We start from the raw sequence: 26,014 nt of genomic DNA, 5'->3' as shown, positions 1-26,014 counted from the left end.
TTCCAGTAAGTAAACAACTTGGATGAAGAACTGCAGGACTGTTCTCTATAAAGCACATCGTTGGAAACGAGTTTTAATTGGCCGATAACTAGTTTAGGTGCTTGTTCGGGAGCTCGGCCAGGTAAGAGAGAGGGAGATGGGTGGGCCCCAAGTTTTGTCTATGTGTCCCGTAGACCGGCTAAAACAAGTAAAATGGACTAAAATGACAGGTTGCCCACAACTTGGTTCCTTCATAAAGTCACGAAAAAACTTAAGTGACTAAAATGGTCAACCCTAAAAAATTCGTGGGCTATATGTGTCATTTTCCCTATTAAAAAATATTAAAATTAATAACAAAAAAGTTTAAAAAAAAAAAACTATAAATTATAATATATTATTTTTAGGGTAGTTAGGGACAAATTTTACAACAAACGAATAATATAGCGACGATCTGATTGCAATATATATATATATATATATATATATATATATATATATATATATATATATATATATATATATATATATATATATATATAGACAATATTAATCAAATCATAATTTTAGTAATTTACTCTTGTTAATATTATAACTCGTTATAAAACTGACAAAAGAAGTTGTTCTATAACATCTATTACCTTTTGAAATTATAAAAAACAACACTATGTTTTGTGAAATATATATTTTATTTGTAGTCCCTATCTGGTTAAAATTCATTTTTACGAAAAGTAAAAGAGACGAATTTAATTTTGTGATTGGTGTAGCGGGGACATTGAGAATGTAATTTCAATAGAAAATGGTTTGAAGATAATACCCTTAAGTGGTCTTTGTTGGTGGTTTCTAATCATGTACATGCCTACTCTTGTCTGATCACAATGCTCAACATCTACTATTTGATATTTTATTTTATTTCCGGCTGCATAAGTTCGTTGCTATTCTTGTACTAAAACTGTTTTTTTCCCTTGCTTTTGTACTCCTTTGAGTCCAGCTCCCGGCTTATCATTTTTATCTAATAAATTTCGACGTTCAAAAGAAAAAAAAAAAAAAAAAAAAAAAAAAAAAACTTTAAAATTGTTTAGCAAGTTATATTTTTACAAAATAGATGGTAGTTTTATGATATTTTTTTTAAAAGCCCATTATTTTTTATATGGCATTGTCTTTTGGCCATCTTAAAAATTGAATACGTCATGTAGCCAAGACCTATGAGACTAATACTCAGTTATACATGTCTCATTGCGAATAAATGGCTCATAAATCCTCCTCCATTACGGGAAAATGATTAGATATAATTGACAATCCAATCAACCACGTCCGATGGACTGATATCCCTTAGTATTATATTACTATATACGTAAAAGATTAACTATAATTAAAGATTTAATCATTTTTTAAACATAATTGAGAATGAATTAATAACACACTCATTAAACTAGGAAAAGATATATAAAAACATACTATCTTTAAACATATATTGGTCATTCTATTTAATCATGAATCATCTTAACTAGAGCTTACAATCATTAATCATAATTTTGCAAGTAAGATTTTTAGGCTAAATTTGCTATATAATAACCCCTTGGATCCTTTACATGTATAAAGATTAATCTAAAGCAGAATGAAGTTTTCCAACCTGTGTGTCATTTGGTTTTACATCAACGTTAGAACATACAAAATGTAATGTTTTATAAAATAAGAGGATAAATTTAAATGTCAATAAAAGAAACATCATGGATAAAATCAATAAGTAAATAAAGGGTCAATCATAAAGTTCATGATGATGCTTATACTTTACTCTTTTACTTTATATAAATATTGATAGTTTAATTAATCTGACAGAGTAGTTTGAGTAAATTACAAAAATGGTCCTTAAGGTTACATGTTTTTCTAATAAGTCCCAAGTTTTGTTGTTTGTTTGTTTTAGTCATGAGAATGGTCATTGACGCACGTTAAATGACAAAATTGCTCATATCAGTTTAGCTTTTTTTTTTTTTTTTCAAATTTTCAATTTTTAATTATTATTTTTTGTTTATTAAATAGAATCGGCCACCATCCAAGCTCATCCACCCAGTGTCGTAGTCAGGATTTTGTTTTAAGATAGATCAAAAATTTACAAAATATAAACGAATAGCAAAATACTTCAAATGAGAACAACATGTAACAATATATGCATTTTAAAAGGGATTGAGGTTTCCAACCGGCAATGATGAAGATGTGTTTTTCTCTTCGTCTCTTGGTAAAACATTATGCTTGAAAAATGAATATAATCTTTTTTTGCTTTGTTCTCATTGCTCAACAAAATTCACTAATCACAGGAAAATTCAATTACAAACATAATCTATATATGTTATACAAAACAATTATATATACATAATACAATAGCATATATAATACAATAATTCAAATCATAGTAACAATTAACAACCTAATTTATAAAATACATACAAATATACGATAAAAGTGTAAAATCAACGCAAATCTCAATGCTAAATTGGTAAAAACTAAATCAATTAAAAATTGTATAAGATATAAATAAAACAAATAGTTGTAATTAAGATAATAAAAAAAATAAGAACATCATGAATATCGATAACAGAAAAAGGAACGTATCTAATGAAAATATAATTCAACCGTGAATATTAAAAATCCATAAAAACAATCATATGCCCTTTGGTTCAAAGAGTTACACTTCAATTGACGGCAAGATTCCTTAATACACCTCACACCTTCCTTCTCTCTTTCCTTTTCGGTCCATTGTCAACTAATGTTAGGGAATATCATCACTAGAGACTAGGGATGTTCAATATTCAGATAAAACCGAATTATCCAATTGGACAATTTGGTTTGGACTATTTGGTTCGGATATTCGGATTTTTGGATTGGTTTTCAACATAACCGAATTATTATTTTAGATTTCGGATTGGTTTTGATTTATAAAATAAGAACCGAATAGTCCAAAAAAACCGAATAAACATTTATTATTTATCTATTTATAATATATATCTATAGTTATTTATTAATTTTGTAATTTATTTTTTCAAATAGGTTCAAAACGTTTGACCCGATAAAAAAAACATTAATATGCATTTTCTCTCAAAAGTTTTGTATCTATAAAATATTTAACTATAATATATCTTCTTATTAGTTGTTTATAAATTTCAAATCACAACAATATTATTTGTTTTTGCTTCTTGTATAAAGTTGGGTAATATTATAATTATATGTCGTTTTAAAATGTTTCGGTTTTAAAAACCGAATTATAAAAACCGATCCAACCGAATTGTAATTGGATCGGATCGGATCGGATTTGAATTTAGTTTGGACAAATTGGATCCATGTTTTAGAAACCGAAATCAATTTGGATTTACTTGATAGGATCGGATCAAACCGATCCATCCAAACGAACACCCCTACTAGAGACGCAATCCTTCACGGAAAAAAGGGAAGCTTCTAACCCATATATTGATGCATTTAACCAAAATTTTAAGCAAATATGTAACATCCCGTTTTCATTTTACAGTAGAGATTAATATAACCGTTTGTTTATGAAATTCAAAATATAAATATATTACTTTTTAGCAGAAATAATCATCATAAACATGTACTAGACGTCAATACGATTCCGTAGATATAAAGAACGCCGAAATCTGACTTCGTATGAGCAGTTATGGTTTTTTCAAGTTTCACTCAGTTGCTTTTAGCCAAAGCAGTATAAACGAGAATTGAAGATCTCGTAAATACGAACCCGTCAATATAAAGAATGTCGAGAACGAAGTTCGTATGAAGAAGTTATGAATTTAGCAAGAATTTTAACAGTGTAAGCTCTATAAAATACGAATTTAAAATAGAGTGAGAATTAGCGGTTAAGATATAAAAGAAAGTTGTAGTACTCAAAATTACCTACGCGCGAATATAAAAAAACGTCGAAAACGGAGCTCGTATACGAAAATTATTGCTCTTTGAAGATTTGCGAAAAATACCTTACTTGATGATGTGGGGGCCTGAGAGCACGCCACGTGGCGAGGCGGCAGCCTCTTCTCCCATTCGACACGTCGACGTAACGTCACGAGATTGGGACACGTGGCACCACGAAATGGTGACATGTGGCAAGGCTGGAACGGCGGGAAACATGGTGACTGTAACACTCCAATTCAGGTGTTACTCTTTAGACCCTTGAAAAGGAAAAGATTGCATAAAAGGTCCCTTAGTACGCGGGGCGTACTCCAGGAGTACGCTTAGCGTACTAAGGATGCATGATCATGGAAGGTGGCCGCGTACGCAGGACGTACGTATAGGTACGCGGGGCGTACGCGATAGAGGGCCAAAACCCTAATTCTCATACTTGACACCTATTTAAACACCCTTAAGCCTCTTGGACCAAACCCTAGTCAGCCTCCATAGTCTTATTTCGCCCTTCTACACCAGAGATTCCTTGTGAGAGTGTTTTTGCGCTTAAGGAGTGTATTTGTGGCCATTTTAGTGACCATTCAAGAAGAAGGAGTTGCTAAGCAAGCTTTGAGTGACATTGGGCTTCAAGAATCTGCATTTAGTTCACCTTGAAAAGCTTCTGGAGGTATAAAGCTTTGATCTTGCCATATTATTCATTAGATCTAGATAGGGTTTTTTATTTTGCCCCTTTAGTTGGTTTTGGACCTTCTCTTGAGAGTTGAGCAACTCCAGAGGCTGAAATGGTTAGATCTGAACTTTGTGAGCATGCTAGATGCATAAAGGTGCTAGTTTGAAGAGTATCTAGACTCCATGCATGAGTTTGAAGCTTCCTATGAAGTCCTAATGTGAAGAATGAAGTTTTTAAGTCCCATATAGCATGCAAGGGCATAAAGTTGCCAACTTTATGCCATAGGACGTCTTAATGAGCTCAGATCTGATATTGGATGTTAGAACATCGAGTATTAAGCACTTAATGGAAGAAAGTGCTTAATTTGTTTGTACGTTGGGCGTAACTTAGGGTACGCCGCTCGTACAACTCAGGGACTCAGTACGTTGCGCGTACCAAGGTGGTACGCAAGGCGTACGCACCCCTGAGGGCTCGGACTTGTTTTGGGCTTGTAAGCTTTTGGGTCTTAATTAGTCATTGGGCCTGGTCACGTTTTGGAGTTAGTGGGCTAGCTTATCTGTTTGGGCCATGGATACTATGGTTGGGCTTTATTGGGCCATGAGGCCCATTAAGGATTTTGGACATGGACTTTGGGCCCATTAGCAAAGGAAGACTTTTTGGGCCATTGTTAAAGGACTTGGGGTTTGGGTTATTCAATTGGATTGTGTTCAGTCCTAACCTTGGGTAGTGTTATTATTGTTCAGCACGGGTGGTTACAGACTGTTAGGAGAGCAGCTTTCGGATTCAGCAGACAAAGGTGAATCTTCTCACCATACCACTGGGTCTAAGGCACCAAGGCCATCCCATTTTATGATATGTGGATTGTCGATTGATTATGCGTTATGTTAGTATGACATTTGCATGGAAGACCCCGGGGGGTTCCCGTGGCAGTAGGCTGAGACCACGTGGGGGTTCCCGTGGCATTATGTATAAGCCCTTGGAGGGTTTCCATGACATCCTAGTATATTTGTATGATATTTCCTTGGTTGTGAAGACCATGTGGGGGTTCCCGTGGCAGTTAGAGAAGATCGTATGGGGGTTCCCATGGCAGGAAGACCATGTGGGGGTTCCCATGGCAGGTAGTTAAGACCATGTGGGGTTCCAGTGGCACTAGGTGTAAGACCCTGGAGGGTTTCCATGGCTTCCTTATATGTTTTATGCATGACTTATGTGATATATGTAGCTTTTATAGCTAATATGATATGTGTTATGTGGATTGTGTGTGGGGTATGCTCTGGGGGACTCACTAAGCATTAGCTTACAGTCTGTGGATTTGTTTCAGGTACATCTGAGCCCAAGGGCAAGAGCAAGGCTTGATGGTGCGGCGTGCACTCTCTCTCAGGCGTTTTTATGGGACACTCTGATGATTTGAAATAAATTTGTATTTGATATGTATTTTGAAAACATTTGTATTTTGGATTTCATGGTTTGTGGAAAGTATTTGGTTAATCAAAAATGAAAATTTTCTTTTGAAAATTGGGTCATTACAGTGACGTGGCCCATCGACTATCGAGCACGTGGCAGCCAAAGGGAGGAACTCGTCGACGAAGGCGCGACACACTTAAGGCTTAGGGCGCGGCGTGCCTCCTATGCAGGCTATATATATATATATATATATATATATATATATATATATATATATATATATATATATATATATATATATATATATATATATATATATATATATATATATGCGCGAATTTTGCTTCATTTACTAACACCTTTATATATTTTTCACTCTAAGCTCTTTCCCTCTTGAGTATGATTTTCCCTAGTTTTAGGAGTACTTTAGCGAGGCTCTGAGGTATCTAGGATCCAGACAAAAAGGAGCTTTCAGGTCGAGATTCTGCCTACGACTTTTCGGTTTTTGCTAGAAATTCGTGTAAGTTAAGCTGCACTTACTACGCTTTAAGTGTAACTTATATTTAAATTCATAGTCATTATTATGAATCTATAAATAAGATTTATCAGTGATTACAGTCATAATACTGATTGATCTACTTACGGGAATGATGTTTATGCTAGATTTAGTGAGGTGTTTAAAGTGGATTTTCCAAACGATATACTTTATATACCAAACAGATCCTACCTCTGATATTATCTTACTTAGTTATTCCTTATTTGATAGAACTTGAAGTATTCATTGGCATTAGTGAAAAATCTAGCTTTTATTACTAGATTGCCATATAGGTTAATAAGTTATAGTATTATAGATTATTGCTTATTAGATGCGTTACTCGTCAGTTGGATAGTTGATAATCGTCAAAGTAATTATCCAGGTGAGTTATCTCATTATACTATGTATTAAAATATATGTTCATGTATGTTAGAATATAAGAGATAGTGGAGTAGAGCCGAAAGTATAATCTCTATGTGCTTAATGTTATCGTACTAGAGGTAGAGCTGAAAGTATAGTCCCTATGTGCTTAAATGTTATTGTACTTGAATTATTGTTACGGTTAAGTGAGGGATTGACGTTGGAACGACGACAGGTCTGGATCCTATAAACCCATGTTGACAATGAAATTGTAGGTAGGCCGTAAGTCTAGATACAGATAGACCTATATTAACGACGAGATGGCAAGTAGACTGTAAGTCTAAATACACATATTATTGGTGGATCAGGGAAAGGTCGTGAGCCAAGTAGTGGAGCGACGAAAGGTCGTGATCCATTATTTGTATGCATGTATATGTATTGTGATGTATGGTATTCTGGCGAACTTACTAAACTTTGTGCTTACCCAATTTATTACAAATGTTTTAGGGTACTTATTCGGATCGTTATAAGGGCAAGGCTTGACTGTACACACGCATTGGCATCATGTTTCCCGCATAATTTAATTATACTCTAATATAATTAAATAAATAAAAATGGAAAATTTATCATGAAAATCGGGACGTTACAAGTTGGTATTAAATCCCTAGTTTGAGAGAATTGGATGAAACACTCGTGAGATTCCATACTCAAACTAAAGATCTGATTATTTTAAGAATCAGTTTTTAGATAAGAAACTTAACAAAAAGAAAAGAATACGATGCGTACAATCATCTATAGCTCAGAAAGGAAAGTGATTCCCAAAATATTCATACTTGTTATATATGTTGACGTGTGAACTGTTAGAAATACATGCTAGTATGTAGGCTAGGGATCTTATCAGGAATCACATATTAGAATTGCCTGATACGTAAGATCTCGAATAGTCTAGAGATTTGTTTGTTATGTGCTTCTTAGAACCTATATTGATAAAAAAAATAGTTATTTGATAAATGTGTTAGGTTGCATGCTTCTAGAATTAAGTAATTTTAGATTGCTTGATTTGGAGCTATTACGTAGCTCTCTTTTGAGTCCAACCGTTGTAGTGTCGGGTCTTTCAGTCAAAATACTATTTGATTTTAGTGGTATCCAATCGTATTCATCAGATATTCAGTTAATATTTGTAGAAGTTCTTCCTCGACTGATATCAGGATGAAGTGGAAGGGATCCTAGAAGGAGAGTCTGAAAAGTATAGTACATGCTTGATACGACATATATTCATGAGGTAGGGCGTCGGTAGGGATACAAGGTCCTAGTGGAGTCTAGGAAAATATGTTGTATGTGCTCGTTAGGACACATACACATATGCTTAGTTGTCAACGTCTGTAGTGTTGAAAAGTGACTCAGTTACTTTGAGGAAACTCTTGGGACGAGTATGAGTATGTGTGAAAGGTAGTAGACGCCTATACTACCCAAAGCACAGGAGTAGTACTTGGATCAGGAGGAGTCACAAAGTTACAAAGCCACTAGTAGTTGAGTAGATAATATGGATAGCACTATAAATTTGCTTTGCATTGTTTCCGTCATTACCTAATGTATGGTGATGTCTAGGAGAATGGCTCTAAGTTCGTGCCCAAGTGGCCATGAAAAATTGAGTCCGAGTAATGTGGGTCTGCGTAAGAAAGTGATTGGTTCTAAGAACCTTGTTCAATGTAGAAACCGATTTTAGTCGTAAGATTCAAGAAGATAGTGATCAAGGTGATTGAGAGAACTTGAATTGGGCGGACAAGGTTTGATAACTCAAAACCTTGAATTAATCACAACAATAATTGTTGCTAATAATAAAGTTCTAGTCAAGTCTGGTAAACCAATCAAGCCTTGAAGATGATAGCTTAACAAAGTATTCAAGATGATATGATAAGTTATAATAAGAATAAGAAGAATGCTGAAAAATAACTTGAATGATTATTGATTTGGTATCGCAAGGTAAAAGGTGAAAATGGTTCTTTTCAACACACATGGGATGGTCCTATTTATATTAATCTAGGACCAATCAAATACAAAGACGGGTGTACTATAAAGCTGACACATAAATGTTTGACCTTATTGACTTCATACAAGCATACAAACAAAACAAGACATAATAGTACAACGGAATCATTCAATCTTCTGACAACAAATTTTTTTCAACACCTTCAGAAAGCCAATCATCTCGGAATATTCAACACCTCGGACAGACACCAGCTCGGATCTAGGGAACTTCAGATTGACAAGGATGACTTGATAAGAATCAATAATCTCCATCTAAGTGATCTTGTCAATCGATGAGCTTCTAGACTTGATCTCCAAAAAAAAAAGATAGGCAGTTTGCAACTATTTCCAGACTTCAATCGATCACTTGAGTTGTTTGATCAAACTGCTCCTTCACTTGCTTGAACCCTTCATACTTGGATGTCTTAGCAATTATCTTCTGAAGCACACTGGTATGAACAAAGTGCTTTTGCCCAACTCTAAATAACTCTTTATTCTCTGAATTCTTCTTCTTGTAGATGCATCCAATTTATGGTTCAGAGAGTGGACCTTCATCTAGCAAGTAGATTTCTTCCAGTGAGGTGTCAACTGGAGCAAGGAGTTTGTCGGTTTAAAAAAGATGAGCAAATTCGACATCTGATCGTCCAAACTCAGCGATGTAGTCCTTCAAAAAATTCAAGGTTGCATTGAAGGCTCCAACGCTTGTTTCAATGTCTTGTTCGTCTTTGAGATGAGATGCAATGATGAGTACATAGTTCGAATTTATGGTTAGGAAATCAACATACGAGCCCTGTAAGCCTTTTGTGAGAGTTCTGATAGATGTAGTGGTTATGGAGGAGGCAGTTTTGTCCGAACTTGTTTAACACTCTCATTCCACAACCACTATATTGAGTGATTCGCTTTTTCGACCACACCTGTTTTTCTATAAGGGAATTGGTGGTGTAGAAGATCTTATAGCGTTCACGTTCTGTTTGGATGATAGTCTCTAGATCGTCGTTCAGATGGAGTGGAGGGAACTGGACGTAAAATCTTGCATATGGCGATCTAGTCAAGTCAAGTTGAGCAACATCCGAGATAGGAAAATCATAGCTCATGCAAGGAACCATGTGATGTTCATGCAAGATCCTATCAGGAAAAAGTGGATAAATTCCAAGGAAAGGGTTAGGAGAAGCCTTTTAAGCTGGTAATCTAAGGCTCTCTTCAATTGTTTGGCTGATCTGATCCTATGGCCAGCCCTCAAAAATTTTCAACGAATTCATTGGGCTAATTGGTTCGAAATAAATTCCCTTGCTGTTTTCTTTAATGGGAGCTCCATACATGACTTGGATGAATGGTTGCGCATCAGGAGTCACAAATTCCTCGGAAATTGGTAGGACCGATTCTGGTGTCGGGAGACCATCATCTTTTCTGATCGGGTAACCTTGATCAATTTCCATGATTCTTGGAGAGGGAATTAAAGGAGGCTTTTGTTGGGTATCTTGGAACGCATCAACATTCACCCTTGTTTTCAACTTGGTCATTTCCATACTTCTTTTAAATAAATCATCAAGATTGGACAACCAGGCGCTAGAGGACCATTTTTTCATCTTTTCATCGGAAATGATTCTTCCGAATGAAGTTTGCTCTCTTTCCAACTGAAGAGCTAGCACCACTTTCACAATTTCCTATCATCATCACTTTCTTCTTCTTCACCTTCTATCCTATCACCAATAACCATTAACTCATATTCTTCTTCATTAGTCTACTCATCTAGGAGCTTGAATTTCGATCTTGGTTTCCATGTTGTCATCATTTCTCCCCCTCTTGCATAGGAAGGCCCTGCTTCTGATGTAAGCAACACAATAGACTTCAAATCACCGATATTTTCGAACACCCGTTGGAAGCTTAGATTGATCTTTTTGGATAGCTTTCCGTAGGCATTAGTAGTCGGAGCCTGAGCCTTGAAAGTGTCGAGGGTTTCTTCCATGACCATAAGGACTTCATCAAACTTGTAATTCATAATGTCCATAAAGTGTTGAGCAGACCGAATCACCTTGATTAACACTTGTTGCATGACTAGATTCACGACATCCTTCGCTCAGATCTCCTTTTCAAGTCATTGGATTTGTTTTTCATGACGTACATGTGTCTGCTTGATGAGTTCATTTGTAGCTTTCACCAAGTCGTCATGAACTTTGAGCATTTTGTTCATCGTTTCAACACGAGTTTCCAGATTTTCCGAGTATCGACAGTCGGATTCCTCAAGATTGTGTTTCAGTCGCAAGGAGATAAGTTGATCCAGATGTTGCTCATGTTCTTGTTGTGATGGAGCAGAGGGCTTGATTTCGCAAAGAGATTTGAGAACCAAAGCTAATTTAGAATCAAGTGCTCCAACTTGAGCATTGACGTTATCCACTTTGGCATCAACTTTGGTGATTTACTCTTGCATTTCAAGCAGAGCAAAAGGATTTGCTATCTCATCGGAAGAGCCAGTGTTCGAACTAGATTCACTTCCGGACTGCTCCTCATATTCGTCAGAATCATCTGGTCCATTTTCATCATCACTACCCTTGTTTGCATCATAATTACCATCTCCTCTGAAGATGAATTAAAGTGAAGATCAATCTATGTTTTGGAGGAAGAGGCTTGAAGGAATTGTAATTTTGTTCTTGAAGGAAGAAGACTCGAAGGATCGACTTAAGTGTTTATAAACTCAATATGAACAGCAGGAACATCATCATCGTGAAGAGGATCATCCGAAATCGGATTGGTGACGGGACCATCTCCACTATCTTTGTTATTTGGCTGGGGAGGCTGATCCGATATTGGTGTTGATTCAGACACATCTCCACTTCGAATCTTTTATGCATCGTTGGTCGATGAATCATCCAAATTATCAGGAACATCATCGATTATCAGCTTGTTGGAGGCATGCAAAAGTGCATCAACTTTAGAATCGGTGGGGTGCATCATTGTAATATTTCTTCTTAGTGCTCGATGTCTCATTTCGTGAATGACATACTTAATTTGTTCTCTAGCTACATCTAGATACCTAAGTTGGGCCCTGTCAAGGATAGTATTCCAAGATTCGTTAGTCAAAATCGAACGTCCTTTACCCTTGGTGGGTATCGGTTCGGTTCTGGCTTCAGAGCTTGGAGGGACTGCCCCTTGCTTGGAAAGCTTGTGATCTGTGGCAGAAGCCATAGGCCGTGACTGTGAAGAAGAAATGGGTTTACTAAAGACTTGTGTAAATGTTCCGGGGGGGGGGGGGACTTTGTTCAATGCCAGTACCATCCTTTTGAGAGGATGGGGGCAGATTATGAGCCAACTTCCCTTGAGTGTGTGCATGTGTTTTTGAACTCCGATGAATGCATTAGAATAGTGGGTATGGGGGGTTTGCTTTGACCTAGAGTCAGGTAAGAATCCAATCTGTGAGTACTTTTGAGAGGACTCACCGGTTTTGGTTCTCTTTATAACCATGACTTTAGTAGGAAAGGAGGTCCGATGCTTCTTGGATTTCATTTTGATGCGACCTCCTTTCTTGTTCTGAGTCACTCATTCCAGTGGTTGAGCATCCGAGATTTAGGTAGGAGCCATTGGGTCAACTAGCTTGGAAATTTCAAGATGTTTTAATTTGTAAGGAGAGCCGGAAGGTAAGACATCCAACATATGTTGTGGTACTCATCAAATATATCTAAAAGAGGCTTGACTCGGAAGTCTATATGATCTAAAGAGTTTAAAAGAGCAAAGTACCTCATGAGGATCCGAAGCAAGTGGAACAGGTTCATGTTGTTCCAAGTAGAGTTGTTGAAGTGTTAGAGCCCAGAATCTCAGACTCGAAATTTCATTCTCCTTCCGACGCTCAGTGAACTTGTAAAAGTCACTCCACAGGACTTCAGGAAGAACTACAACATTTGATCTCCCAAAAAAGATGCTAAACACCACATTCAACCAGCTCTTTCTCATTGAGTTTGAGCCACCATACTTTCTTGATAACCCATTCATGATCATGTGCATCAGGATTGTCCAGATACCAGGAACAACAGATTTCTTGAATTCTTTAGCATTGTACTCTCCATGATAACCAATTTGATGTAGAAAGTCTTGAAACTCAACATTAGTAGGTTCAACAACAAAAAAAACCTTCAGGATTTTTTGGAACTCTAATGGCTCAAAGAAACAAATCCTTTGTGACAGGAACGATCCTGTCATCTGTAATGAGCACTTCAATGATCCCGTCTAGACATCTAACCCTCTCAAAAGCTTTTAACAACAATCAAAGAGGAAATTTGGGATCAAGTTGTTTAATGAGATGAATCGCAATGGGATGAGTTGAGATGAACTCGATCACGACGCAAACAAATTCGTAATAATCCATGGGATCCAAAGAAAATAGTTGGGTTGTGTCACGAAGAATTGGTTCAAAAGAAGAAGATTGAGCAGAGCCTTTGGAGGCTTTCTTCTTAGATGCAGACTTTGTAGATTTATGAACCATTGTTGTTGTTTGAAAGCTTAAAGAATTGCAGAGTAGTACAGACAAAATTCTAGGGCTTGAAGACAAAGAAGGAAGACAGAGGGAACAATTAGTATTCAAAATATTTTTATAGCTGGGGTTTGTTCTGAGTCGGGTATGAGAATCAATAATGACACTTGAACCCAAAACGAGTTGCAATAAATGTCGGGTGCTCAAATACCCCCTAAACTGATAGTTAGACCAAGAAGATGGGACGTGTGTTTGTTCAAAAAGGGATAACTGTCTATTCAACTCTGAAAACACACAACCGATTTCTTATTATTTGTGCCAAAAAGCATGTTTATTGGGACCTTAAAGATAAACATTTAAACATTAAAAAATGGACGTTTTAATAACACACGATAAAATGAAAATCCGAAAGATTAAAAAGGAAAAATTAATTGTTTATTCAAATGATAAGAACAAATCAAGAGATTCGGTAAAACATGTAGGCATAAGATAGTTCCGAGAAAAAAAAATTCACAAATGTTGGATATTGATCCAAGAAATGGAACAATCTCTAGAATGGACATCAAAGGCATAAGTTACGAGGAAAATCTTAGAGGTCTTAAACTAGCAAAGAGATTTGATAAATTCCAAGAGCTAAAGGAATAGAGCTCAGAAAGAGAAAAAAATGGAATCACATTACCATTCAGACTTGAATTCTGAGATTTGTTTGTATAAAATTGTTTGGAATGTGAAATTTAGGATCTAACTGTAACACTTTAAATTTTCAAACAAAATTTTCATTTTTAAAACCACATGAAACCCAATATCACATTTCTCAAAAACCCAAATGTATAAATTGTTCAAAACACAAGACCACAAAATGTTTTATAATATCCCAGAATCCTCAAAACAAAATCTCAAACTGGTGTGTACAATTAAGCCAGCGCCTTCCCGCGATTCTGAGAGGTACCTGAAACACATTTCACACAACACTGTAAGGACGAAACTTAGTGAGTTCCCCAAAATACCACATACACAAATAATAAGCCTCTCATGGCTATAGCTCGACATGGACCCTCCGGTCATGCGTCTCGGTGAGGATCCTCCGGTCTCACGACTCGGTATGGACCCTCCGGTCATGTGTCTCAGTGAAGACCCTCCGGTCTCACAGCTCGGGTAGGACCCTCCAGTCCTGTATCTCAGTGAAGACCCTCCGGTGTCACAACTCGGTTTGGCCCCTCCGGTCCTAACTCAGTAAGGCACAGAATAATATATATCATAAATCACAAAGACAAAATGCATAATATCACATAACTCGGTATAAGCACATAAGACCCTCCGGTCAATAACTCAAATAAGACCCTCCGGTCACACAATATTATCAATCAGGTACGTATAGTGAGAAGACTCACCTCGTAAGTAAGCAAGTAGGTCTCGTACTCAACGATCGGTCTAGACTCCGCCCACATATCATAATCATCTCTAATTAACACTTTACAACAACAACTCTAAAATGTTAGGCTACCCCTTTTCTAACTCTCGGAAAGGGTGAACGACCATTTTACCCCTCCATGGTCTCCATAATCCATGTCTTAACCAAACCCTAAAAGTCAACGAAAGTTAACACTCGAGTCAACAGTCCATGTTGACCCAACTCGTCGAGTGTGTCTATGCAACTCGTTGAGTTCCTTCGTTTTCTCTGAAGTATCGGGAAAATCCAGTTCAACTCGTCGAGTTGTCTCACCAACTCGCCGAGTTGTAAGGCGTCCAGACTATCAGGGAAAACCCTAGCCAACTCGTCGAGTTGGCTCATCAACTCGTTGAGCCCCTTTAGTCCATTCTCTCATTCAGACGTTTTTAAGCAGAACTAAGGCCCTATACTCTAGATCTAGCCTTCCAAGGCTGAAGTATCACGTAAAGCTGCAAGCTTTACGTCTATGCATGGCATCTAGGGCTAAAAATGCCAAAACAAGCTTCTTGACGAAGTGGTAGAGATTATAAATTATTTCAATATTTCGGGTGCGTCGAAGGACGCAGTAATGTTGCGTATGTTACTCATTTGTCATGTCATCCAAACTCGGCTGTTCGTGTCTTGAGTTCTTAATGCATTTGGGTTGAAACCAAGAAGGTAACACTTCTTTCTTTCTCTGCTAGTGATTAACAATTCTGATATCAAACTACACTTGGTCCTTGTTAATTGTTACCCTCCAATTGGCTTCCATTTGATGATTTTGTCACTATTTTGAAATTAGTTAAATATGAGATGAGTTATAAATTTGAAATTTGTTAGGCACTCCTTTGAAATTTGTTAAATCATAAATGTATGATATAACAATGTGTTTATTATAGCATCCTGTGTTCTAAAATACTAGTTTTGTGACTACCGTTTATACTATAAAATTGAACTGGAAACCCACAGGCTCAAACCAAAAACCTAAAAAAACTGACTGAAATAAAAACCAAACCTATATGTTTTTTTTGAACGGCTGAATTTTTTATATAAAGCAAAAAAGCCTTAGCAAGAAGCTAAAGACGAAATGGAACTATTACATCATAAAGTTCAAAATGGAGTTTTGAAGCCATAAATTCCACGGAATAAAGAATTTATGCTTCCCATGGACCACCCAATTAAAAGAAAAAACAACAATATCTTCAAATAACATATCTTGTCTAGGTCTCGATTGGTCAAACACACATTTATTTCTGAAGTTTCATATGGACCACCAATTCGTGTAGATAATAACTTCCAAGATATCCTTCCTATTCATACTTAAATGAATAGCCTCCAAAAACAAAGACATACCATCTACAGAAATTAACATAGACAAGTCAATATCAAAACCTATATGGGTTTTGAAACCAAAAAAACTGACTTACACAATTTGAGTTCGATTTTAATAAAATAAAAAACCCAAACCGATCCATGTTCATCCTAACTCTAGGCCGTGGGGGTTCTCATTGTTAGATACGACCATTATTAATACATTTTCCATTCTAGACCAAAAGCATCTCACTAATCGCTCATAAACTTACATTCAATTCTAATCACACTTTAGCCTTCCGGTGCAACCGTCCAAGAGATAAAAGTGGACTGTATTCGAAGTTGTTTTTAAATGGATTGTCTTGGGGCTTGGGCTACTTACGGGCTATGGCCCAATATATTTAAAGATCTATCGAAACTTGAACATATATCTGAAATCAAATAAAAAACAAAGTTTGTCCTTTTAGAATAGATGGTATTATAAAAGGTTATAATAATTCAACATACAAGGCACCATACAATTACGAACACATTTGGATTTCTTTACATTAATGCAACTCAACAATATAATATAAAATCCACAATTCTTGATTCTAGTTCTCATGTTTGTTATCGAAAACAAACATTATCTATAGGTAAGATATGATTAATGCGTAAGTGTCAATGTTTCCAAAAATAACAAGGGCCCCACATCAAATGCAATTGGGCCAAGTTGAACTAAAATAAGACTATATCCATACAACATGGATGGCCGATACATCATGAAGTCATGAACCAACCCTCATTCATATGTATCCATACTTTCTTTATTAATTATTACTTTTGCTTTCTTGAATAAATACCCTTTTTTTATTCTGTCAAATACAAGTTATAATAATAATATTGTTATTTTAATAGATAAAATAGGTACTATGGTAATCTTACATTAAAAGAAGTGTGTTTTACCTTTGAGTTATTATTGGCAACTCAAAGTTTAATGCTTAATTTTCCAATCAAAGACAAAAAAAAAACACTTAGCATTAGCCAATAATCTATTTAAAAGCATGAATATTTTTGTCATTTTAGTGTTTATCATTTTCTAGTGTATTGTTGTCCTCCATTGGACACATGTATATCTCCTCTGCAAAACAAAGCAATTGTCATCTCACGGAACCCTAATGTATAGCTCACTTGTGCTTATCCATTTGACTATCTATCTTCAACCCATCTCGATTCATTCATTATTTGATACTCATTTCATAAAATTACCTTCTTGCTTTAATGTTTGAACAAACTTCCCGTTCACTATGTTTGAGGAATCAGAGCTTTAATAAGGTATCCGAATATCGATTGTTTTTGTCAATGTTTAAATTTGCATTTTATGAATATCTGGATTCCGTTTCCTTATGCTTTCGTTTACTATGATGATGAAGATCGTACATTCGTATCCAGTGTTAGTTCAGGCGCTTACGAAAATTACCCGAAAATCGCGATCACATGATCAAAATATTTGTTCACTTGGTTGTAATCAACATATTCGTTCAAGTTGTGTTGATTGTTTACAATCTTGCTTACAACAATGAACTCGTGTCGATCATATAATTGTATATGCGAATATAAACCTTTGAATATTACAAGTACAAAGTACTTGTTCCATCCCACAACACCGTTTTAGCATTCTCCTTTTCGAAGTTCATGTTTAATAGGGCCCTTTCTTAATTGAAAATTTAAATTAAAAAAAAAAAACCTCTTATTAGTTTTTAGGGTAAATTACACCATTCGTCCCTCGTGCTGGTGCCAAAAAGCACGTTTAGTCCCTATTTTCAAAAATTAACTCGGACCGTCCCTCATATATCTAAAACTTGCACGCTTCATCCCTCATTAGTTTGAATTTGCATGTTGTATCCTTTGGAAGACATAAAAAGACTATTTTGCCCTCACTATTTTAATTTTAATTAAATTATAATTAAATTTGTATTAAAATAAAAAGAAAATAAAATAAAATACCCCACCCCTTCCCTTTCCCTTTCCCCTTTTCCTTCTACATTCATTTTAAATCACAATTCACCGGACCACCACCACTCTTTTCACCTCCGAGGTTCCCACCATCACCGCTCTATTCACCTCCAACCACCACCGCTCTAAACGTCGCCAGAGAAGAAGATCGAGAACCCACATGTCCCAGAGAAGAAAAAAGATTCAAATCGGAACACCGAAACGCCACCAACACCCATAGACTTCATCTTCCTCCGGCGAACATCACCTCACTGACCTCATCTTCCTCCGGTGTGCATCAAGAAACTCTTCTCTGAAAGATCGACACCAACACATACACATAGACTCTCAATCTCTCTCAACTTCGCTGAACAACTCACATCGTCGTCACCTCCTAAACTCTCTCTGATCCACTATCCTATCTCCCAAAATCAAACCCCATAACTTAAAGCTACAGACAAACCCCACCACCCCATCGGTGGGTTTGGGTGGTTGTAAAAGCCGTTGGAAACAAACTCCATCTCCGTCGGAAACAACCTCCTCTCTCCCTTTCCGGAGATAACATCTTCATCACCACCGACATTATCATCTCTTGTCTCACCCCTTTTATTTATCCTTCTCTCTTTTGAACCAAATCTCCAAGGCCATAGCCTTAAGCTTTGTTATTCACAGTGACAATGATTGAAACATTGTAAATTTCCAAACCACAAATCGAACTAAGAAGAGGAGAGATCGGATAGACTGAGTTCCAAACTACAAAATAGACCTAAGGGGATCGACACTAACTATTTGTCGCCTTCATGGGGGTGATTGTCGCCATCGACGACTCTATTTCTGCCGCACCAGCATACACAAATTGAGCATCGATGTGGATGGTTTGTTCAAGGGGATTTAACCTGAAACCGGTTTCGTTAGGGTTTAATCCAGGTGATGTCGCTCCAATTTAAGGTTTGCTTTGGGTTTATTCCATACAATTTAGGTTTGTTCCAGTGGAGCAACAGAAGTTGAGAGAAAGGAAGAGGTGTTGTGACGGTAGAAGCTCTGATATTAAGTCTAATTATTAAAAAAATCTAAAAACTGATAAAGAAATAAAAAAATGAAAAAAGAAATTATTAAGGGTAAAATAGTCATTTTATGTCAATAGGGACTAAGCATGCAAGAAAAAACAAACATAGGGACGGTCCGAGTTAATTTTTGAAAATAAAGACTAAACGTGCTTTTTGACACCTGCACCAAAGATGAAGGGTATAATTTACCCTGATTTTTAGATATAGAGTGTTTGACAGCCTCTTAAAAAATACCTCTTGATTCTTCATTTACCTTTTAAAAGTTCAATGTGTTTGCGTATCTGAGAAAAACCAATTATGCCCTAAAAACACGAAATCACGGAAGCCTTCGACGCCCAAATCTTCTCCCGTCTACCCCTTTCTCCTCCATCTTCAATATCGCGTCCGCCTCCCTCCATTCTGCAAAGCTGCCACCGCTCCCTCCCCCTCCACCTCCGGCAGCCTCGCCAGCCCCGCCTCCGCCAGCATCTGCAGGTAAGGGTTTTGCTTTTCTTTTCATCTGAAAATCGAGTCGAAGATGTTATTCCCCCCCTGAAAATTGACTATCAGATGTTTTCTTTTCTTCTTCCTCTGAAAATCGAGTTCAAGATATTAGGGCTGTTTTTTTTTTTTTTTTCCTGATGTTAGAAATCGTATGTGGTTTATTCTGATGTGCTTGAAAATCACAGCTGAACTTTTTTTTTTTTTTTTTTTTCCTGAAACCAGATTAAAGTTTGAAATGTTCGTTTTTCTGAGATCATATGTTCTTGATGTTATGTTATGCTGAAATCTGATGCTGAAATCAGATGTTCTTGTTTGATGCAGAAATCAGATGCTATGTGCTTTGTTTTGATGTGCAGTGAAAAACAATTAGTAGATGTGGATGATTAAACAAACATTTTATATTGCCTACTATGTGTTTTCTGAATTGCGTAAACCAGGGGTTTGAATCGCCAAAAAAGGGTTTCAAATCTATATTTTTTCATAATATTTTACTAGTCTTTGATTGTTACAGGGATTTCAGCCAAGTTCAAAACATTAAAAATAGTCTCTGCACTTTCTATTTTTGTTATTCAAGAGGAAGTTGAAGTTCACAATTCCTTGAATATTCATTAATTTTGCCATTAAATGTTCGATCATTTGCTTGAACGAGACTTGTTATATCACAAGTTTCAAAGTGTTGGTGGTCTTCAAGCAACTCAACGTATGACTGTTGAAGAACAAGTAGCAAGATTTTTTTGCATATAGTTGGAAATGATTTCAAAAATTGTTTTGCATCTTGGCTTCATCATTAGAAGATCAGTATATTCTAACTTTTTATGCAAAAAAAATCTACCTAGTTATAACATTGCTATATATGAGATTTGGTTTCTCTTTTATTATCAATTGTATGAAATTTCTATATATGATCTCTTTCTTAACTCATATATGAATCAATTATCTGCACTTACATTTCTTTTCCTTTTTTATATTACAAAGTTAGCAAACTACATTATGATTTCAACTTCAATACCAATACAAATCCTTCAATTTTAACGGGTGCATTTTGATTTTCATTGTAGAAAGCATGAAATTGGTAGCTACTTATCCAACACATGGAAAGTTGGAAACAATTCTCCTTCGGGCTTAACGACATAAACACAAGTGATGTCACCATTCGTCTGAGAAACACCAATGGAAGACCCGAAGTGTTCCATTTGCATTCATCAATCCTCAAAGATAAAAGCAAATATTTTGCAGATACCCTTTCTGATCCAAATTGTGGTGATTCTATCGATATCTACTGCTTAGATTCCAACTATGAACACCATGTCGACCTCTTGAAACGTCTCTATCTTCCCAAAGATTCTCTTTTAGAATCTTGGAATTCTTTCCACTCTGCTCTTGGTGTTCTTGAATTAGCGACAGAGTTCAACTGTCACGAAATCATCGAAAGCTGTGTTCGGTATTTAGAAGCTGTCCCATGGGAGGATAAAGAAGAAGAATTAATCTTGAAAGTAGTTCCTAAACTGGGTCCATTAGCAATGCCCATATTAGCTAGGGTTGACCCTGTTGACTTTTCTTCTACAAAAAACGTTTTCCTTTCTGCTATCCGTTTTGCCACCTCAATTGTTTCTCCATGCGCTTCATTTGGTGATGAGTTGAAAACTTCAGCTCAAGAACAATTGGAGTACATGTTAGGCGATGATGATGAAGAGATCCCTTTAGTCATAGCAGATGAAGAAGTCAAAGCAGAGTCAAAGAAAGGACTCATGAACATTTCTTCTTCATTTGAGAAAGAGCTGTTTTGTTTACTTTCACAGACCGAATATGAAGTTGCAGAGAAGAAAGTAATGCAGTCACTTTCGGATCTTGGATGGATTTGCAACATTCTTTCCAAAATGGATCTCATGAAAGAGTTTGTTGACCAATGGATTGACCTTTCAGATAGGGTGATTGGGATTATGGAGGACAAGATTTTGAAAAATGGAATGTGGGATTTGAAATTGAAGATTATAGAGTTAACAGGGAAGGTTTTAGATGCAGTTGGATATGGGAATGTGATCATGCCAGCTGTACGTAGAGTGGAGTTAGTGAAAACATGGCTTCCATATATCAGAAAGATGAAACCAGTTCTTGATTCTATTGGAGACAATGAGAGTGGATTTCCTTACAAGATGGATGATGATTTGTGTCAAAGCATTGAAGGGGCAATTGTAGCATTGTTATCAGCACTTCCATCGAACGATCAGGCTGATATTTTAGCAGACTGGATGAGTGGGGAGCAAGAGGAAGTGAGATATCCTGATTTGAGTGAAGCTTTTGAGATTTGGTGTTATAGGACTAAATCTGCAAAAAGAAGATTGGTGGAGGGGTTGGATAGACTTGGTAAAAGTAAAACTACTGTGAGCTTGTGATCACAAAACTGAAACTGGTTGCTATTGTGGTTGTAAGTTTATGATATGTTGAAAAGGTTAAAGAAAGAAAAGAACCTTGATTTAATTGTTGAGTTGTTTGCAATTTCTTGTTGCTAATTGAAGCCTTTTTTATTGAGTTCCTGGATTGTTTCTCCTTAATGGCGATGCCATTGCCATATATATTTACTTTGAAACATGAAATGATCTGTTAATTAGATGCTTCAATGGTAGTGATATGTAGTTTTTTTTTTTATATTTATTTCTATTTCTACTATAAAGCAAGCGAATTGGTGGAGTCTTGCATTTTAAAAGGTGCAGATTTTAATAACTCAAAGCACAAACATTTTATGCATAGTTGAAATAGACACGATGGAGTCCAGTTTCCCGATGTCTTCTTCTTTTGGTGGAATCTTGCTTTTTTGTTCTATCTAACAAACCTATCAACATAAATTCCATTCCATATATAGAGGGAGGCATTAGGTTTGTGTCGCTTTAGGTTTACATTAGGTTTGTGTCGCTTCTGTTTTTTCTAGATTTAACTTTTCTGAAATGGGAAGCTTGCATTAGGTTTGGTTTTTGTGGTTCATCAATTTTTTAAGTTGCACGTTTTAATTTTGTTTATGTTTAGTTTGATTTGGTGCTGGTGGTGGTTGATGAGGTGAGTGGTGGTGTTTGCCTAATATGGTGACCGAAGAAGAAGAAAGAGGGAGGCAGAGTAAACTTGCGAGAGAATGGTCATGGTCATCGGCACATTCTGAACGTGTTATTGTGGTATAAGTGTGTGGTTGTACATAAGTTTTAAATGGGTTGCATCTTTGTTAATTTTGTAACAATAAAAGAAATAAATTAACATCAACGGTTTAAAAACCTCAGAAAAATAATCAGTAATGATCATATGGTCTTTTTAGGTTGACCCTAGACCAAGTATGAAAAAAAAAAAAAAAACACCACGAGGATGGTCCAATTGCGACAAAAAAAAAAAAAAAAAAAAGAAACAACATATAATTTTGACCAAACTGCAAGTATGATTTCAGTAATTCTTAAACAATGTATAAAGCAATAATTTTACAAGGATTAATTACAATCCTTACGAATAAAATATTTAATAGAAATGATCAAGTTTTTATGTTTTTGAAAAATGACATCTTTTTCCATATTGAATCATTTCGAACATTCTAGACTAACTTTATAAATCCCTGACAAAAAAAAAAAAAATTCGAAATTTTTTTTTTTGGATTTCAGATTACAAATAAATATATTTTTCCTAAATTTCAAGAATAAGTCCAAAATCTACCGAAAATTTTTAAAATTTCAAAGAAATGATTCATTTTTTTTATTGAAATCCATCAAAAACAACGAAATATGGCAAATGACAAGTACAGTCGACGCAATGTGTTTAAAATGAGCGTGAAATTATGGTGTTAGACATTTTTAATATCACACATTTCACATTGTCATCATATTTACCGAATATACTTATTTCTAAACACTTAATCGTATCTAATTATCATTTGTTATATATATATTTTAATAAATTTCAGTAAAAACCATTAAATTTTCTTTTCTGGTCCATAATGGAGAATCCGAAATTTAAATCCCAAATATATAGGAAAATATTTTAATTCTGGGCATAAATATTATTTTTTCCGGAACACATGAAATAGGTAATTTCTATTAAATGCTTTTGTCATGGTAGTAAATTTTGTTAATTGAAATCGATTTATGTAGATTTACTTGCGCATTCTCCATGTTTGAAAGCACCAAATAAATTGTTACCTTTTGTTTTACTAGATTTATGCTGTCAGTAATCTGCATCGTCAACGAGCAATCATCCCATCACCCTCAACACGCAGAGCAGACCGTCAACAACTACACATACGATGGAGCATCCACAAGTCACAACGATTTCACCAGTCTTTGTATCAAACTTGACCTAATTCCCGATAGATGGCGAATTTGTATGTACAAGCGGCGCCGCCGACGGATCTCAACAGGAATACGGAGTGGTTCACGTACCCCGGCGTCTGGATCACCTACATACTCATCCTCTTCTTTGCTTGGCTAGCCGTTCTCTCCGTTTTCGGTTGTTCTCCTGGCATGGCTTGGACCATCGTCAATCTCTCTCACGCTGTGGTACGTCTTTCTGTTTCTCTTCTTTTACATCCGTGATTAGCTGATTACGATTGTGTTAGAGCCAATTTGCTTTGTGTCGATGAGCTCATGATTTAGGGTTTAGAGACCTTATCAATGATTTGATTGTTGTTATAGAACTGATGTTGATGTATAGATGGATTTAGGTGTATACTAGAGTTTATATTGTGCTTCTAATAGTTGCAAGCATGTTCTCGAGTTTCTTAGGTCGTGTTTTTGTACTTCAAAATTCAAATGATCAAGTTAGGGTTTGGACTTCATCTCAAGATGTTCATAAACTAGTATCTATGTCCCAGGCCTGTGTCTCGAACACTTTCTGACATACTTTGCAACTCATTGTACACCTACTAATATGCACATTATAATCGGTTATAGCTTTTCCTTATGTATAAGCATCTTTATACATCTATATGATATCGATATCATCAATAAGTTGTGTATCTATGCTGTGTATGGACTATGGAGATGAAATTCCAAGTTGATGTGTCAGCCTGTATTCTGGTCAGGCAGAGTAACTTAATTCAAAAGCTTAGCAAAGACTTTAAACTGGTATCATTGTATGAACCCTTACACGGTGTTCTTGAATCTTGATGTTGTTGAAATTCCTTAGTTATCCATTTGTTACATTTTCGAGTGTAACTGTTACCATACATATGTCAGGAAGTAAGACAAGCACATTGTGCCTGTGATACTCTTGATGGAGTTATCAGCCACAAACTTTCTACATTGAAGCTTGTAATGTATTTCTGTCATAATTTGCGCACTACTTTTTGAGAGACTATAGAGTAGGTTCAAAAAGTTTCTGACCTATGCATGCTTGTGAGTGGACTCATATTATGATTGCAAATTTGTGTTTTTATCAATCAGATGACATACCATTTCTTCCACTGGAAAAAGGGAACACCTTTTGCTGATGATCAGGGCATCTACAACAGGCTGACATGGTGGGAGCAGATTGATAGTGGCAAACAGCTCACACGCAACAGGAAATTTCTTACTCTTGTCCCTTTGGTGCTGTAAGTTTTCTTTATTTTCTTCACCTTTCAATCTGTGTTTTATTAGGTTCCTTTTTCTTCTTGCTAATCTTCTTCCAATAGTTTGATTGGGGGTATATGGTGATTATATGTGCATGCAGGTACTTGATAGCATCTCACACAACAGATTACCAGAACCCAATGCTGCTCTTAAACACCCTTGCAGTTTTCGTGTTAGTTCTTGCCAAATTTCCACACATGCACAAGGTCCGCATATTTGGAATCAATGCTGAAGAGTGAATTTTTTTTCCTCCTTTCTAAAAATGGCTACACCTCTTCGTTTTCAATTGCACACGTAACATTTCAAACATTAACCCACTTGTTTTACAATTGACTTGAAGAATTTTGATTGCAAGCTTGCATGTTGTTTGTCTTGGTCTTTCATTTTTTTAAAAAAATAGCATATATATCAAATGTTAGAAGTGGTACATTCATTGTAGTCCAAAGATATAGTTTCATGGATGAAAGACCGTTAACTCCATTGCAGCCTTCTTCAAGAATTTTCCTCTTAGAAGAGACCTAGGAGTTGTTTTTATGTCTGAATGAGACTAAATGACCTTTTTATCCTTTATATTCCGACAAACAATTTTCACAGTATTCGTCAATTATAACAAATTCATCAATTTTAACTTCAAAGAAGTTGAGAAGAAAAAGGCAGTGCTTAGATTTCAAACATGATGACAATCATGGGAACTCAACATCAAAAAAAAAAAAAAAAAATCATTTGCATCCCACCAGTTCATCTTCATCTTGTTCTTGGGTAGCCTTTGCTTTTTATAGATTTTGACCAAGTCAATCGCCACATTAGCAAAAATTGACCAAGTCAATTTC

The 26,014-nt window shown here is 36.0% G+C and overlaps 1 protein-coding gene and 1 pseudogene across 2 annotated transcripts; both read left to right on the top strand.

Annotated features, from left to right (window-relative positions):
- The first annotated feature begins 19,458 nt into the window (after nt 1-19,458).
- Nucleotides 19,459-22,134, top strand: LOC145165394 (BTB/POZ domain-containing protein At3g05675 pseudogene; annotated as a pseudogene). The gene is made up of 2 exons (XR_013740051.1): nt 19,459-19,596; nt 20,664-22,134. The product of XR_013740051.1 is annotated as a BTB/POZ domain-containing protein At3g05675 pseudogene (transcript).
- A 1,596-nt stretch (nt 22,135-23,730) lies between these two features.
- LOC145165393 (uncharacterized) lies at nt 23,731-25,545 on the top strand. The gene is made up of 3 exons (XM_079084125.1): nt 23,731-24,131; nt 25,017-25,165; nt 25,285-25,545. Exons 1-3 carry the CDS (start codon nt 23,946-23,948, stop codon nt 25,421-25,423), a joined length of 474 nt encoding a protein of 157 aa, XP_078940251.1. The 5' UTR covers nt 23,731-23,945; the 3' UTR covers nt 25,424-25,545.
- The last annotated feature ends 469 nt before the right edge of the window (nt 25,546-26,014 follow it).

This window comes from Lactuca virosa, chromosome 3 (genome assembly GCF_052849685.1).
Source record: "Lactuca virosa cultivar CGN04683 chromosome 3, Lactuca_virosa_CGN04683_v6, whole genome shotgun sequence".
NCBI lineage: Eukaryota > Viridiplantae > Streptophyta > Magnoliopsida > Asterales > Asteraceae > Lactuca > Lactuca virosa.
The sequence above is the reverse complement of the archived record's forward strand: the minus strand, read 5'-3'. Positions and strand labels throughout refer to the sequence as shown.

Bases quoted from the DNA above. Each gene is read 5' to 3' on its own strand.
- LOC145165393 (XM_079084125.1), top strand. From the start codon at position 23,946: ATGGCGAATTTGTATGTACAAGCGGCGCCGCCGACGGATCTCAACAGG. The intron at 24,132-25,016 runs GTACGTCTTTCT...TTTATCAATCAG, and splicing joins TCAATCTCTCTCACGCTGTG to ATGACATACCATTTCTTCCA. The intron at 25,166-25,284 runs GTAAGTTTTCTT...ATGTGCATGCAG, and splicing joins ACTCTTGTCCCTTTGGTGCT to GTACTTGATAGCATCTCACA.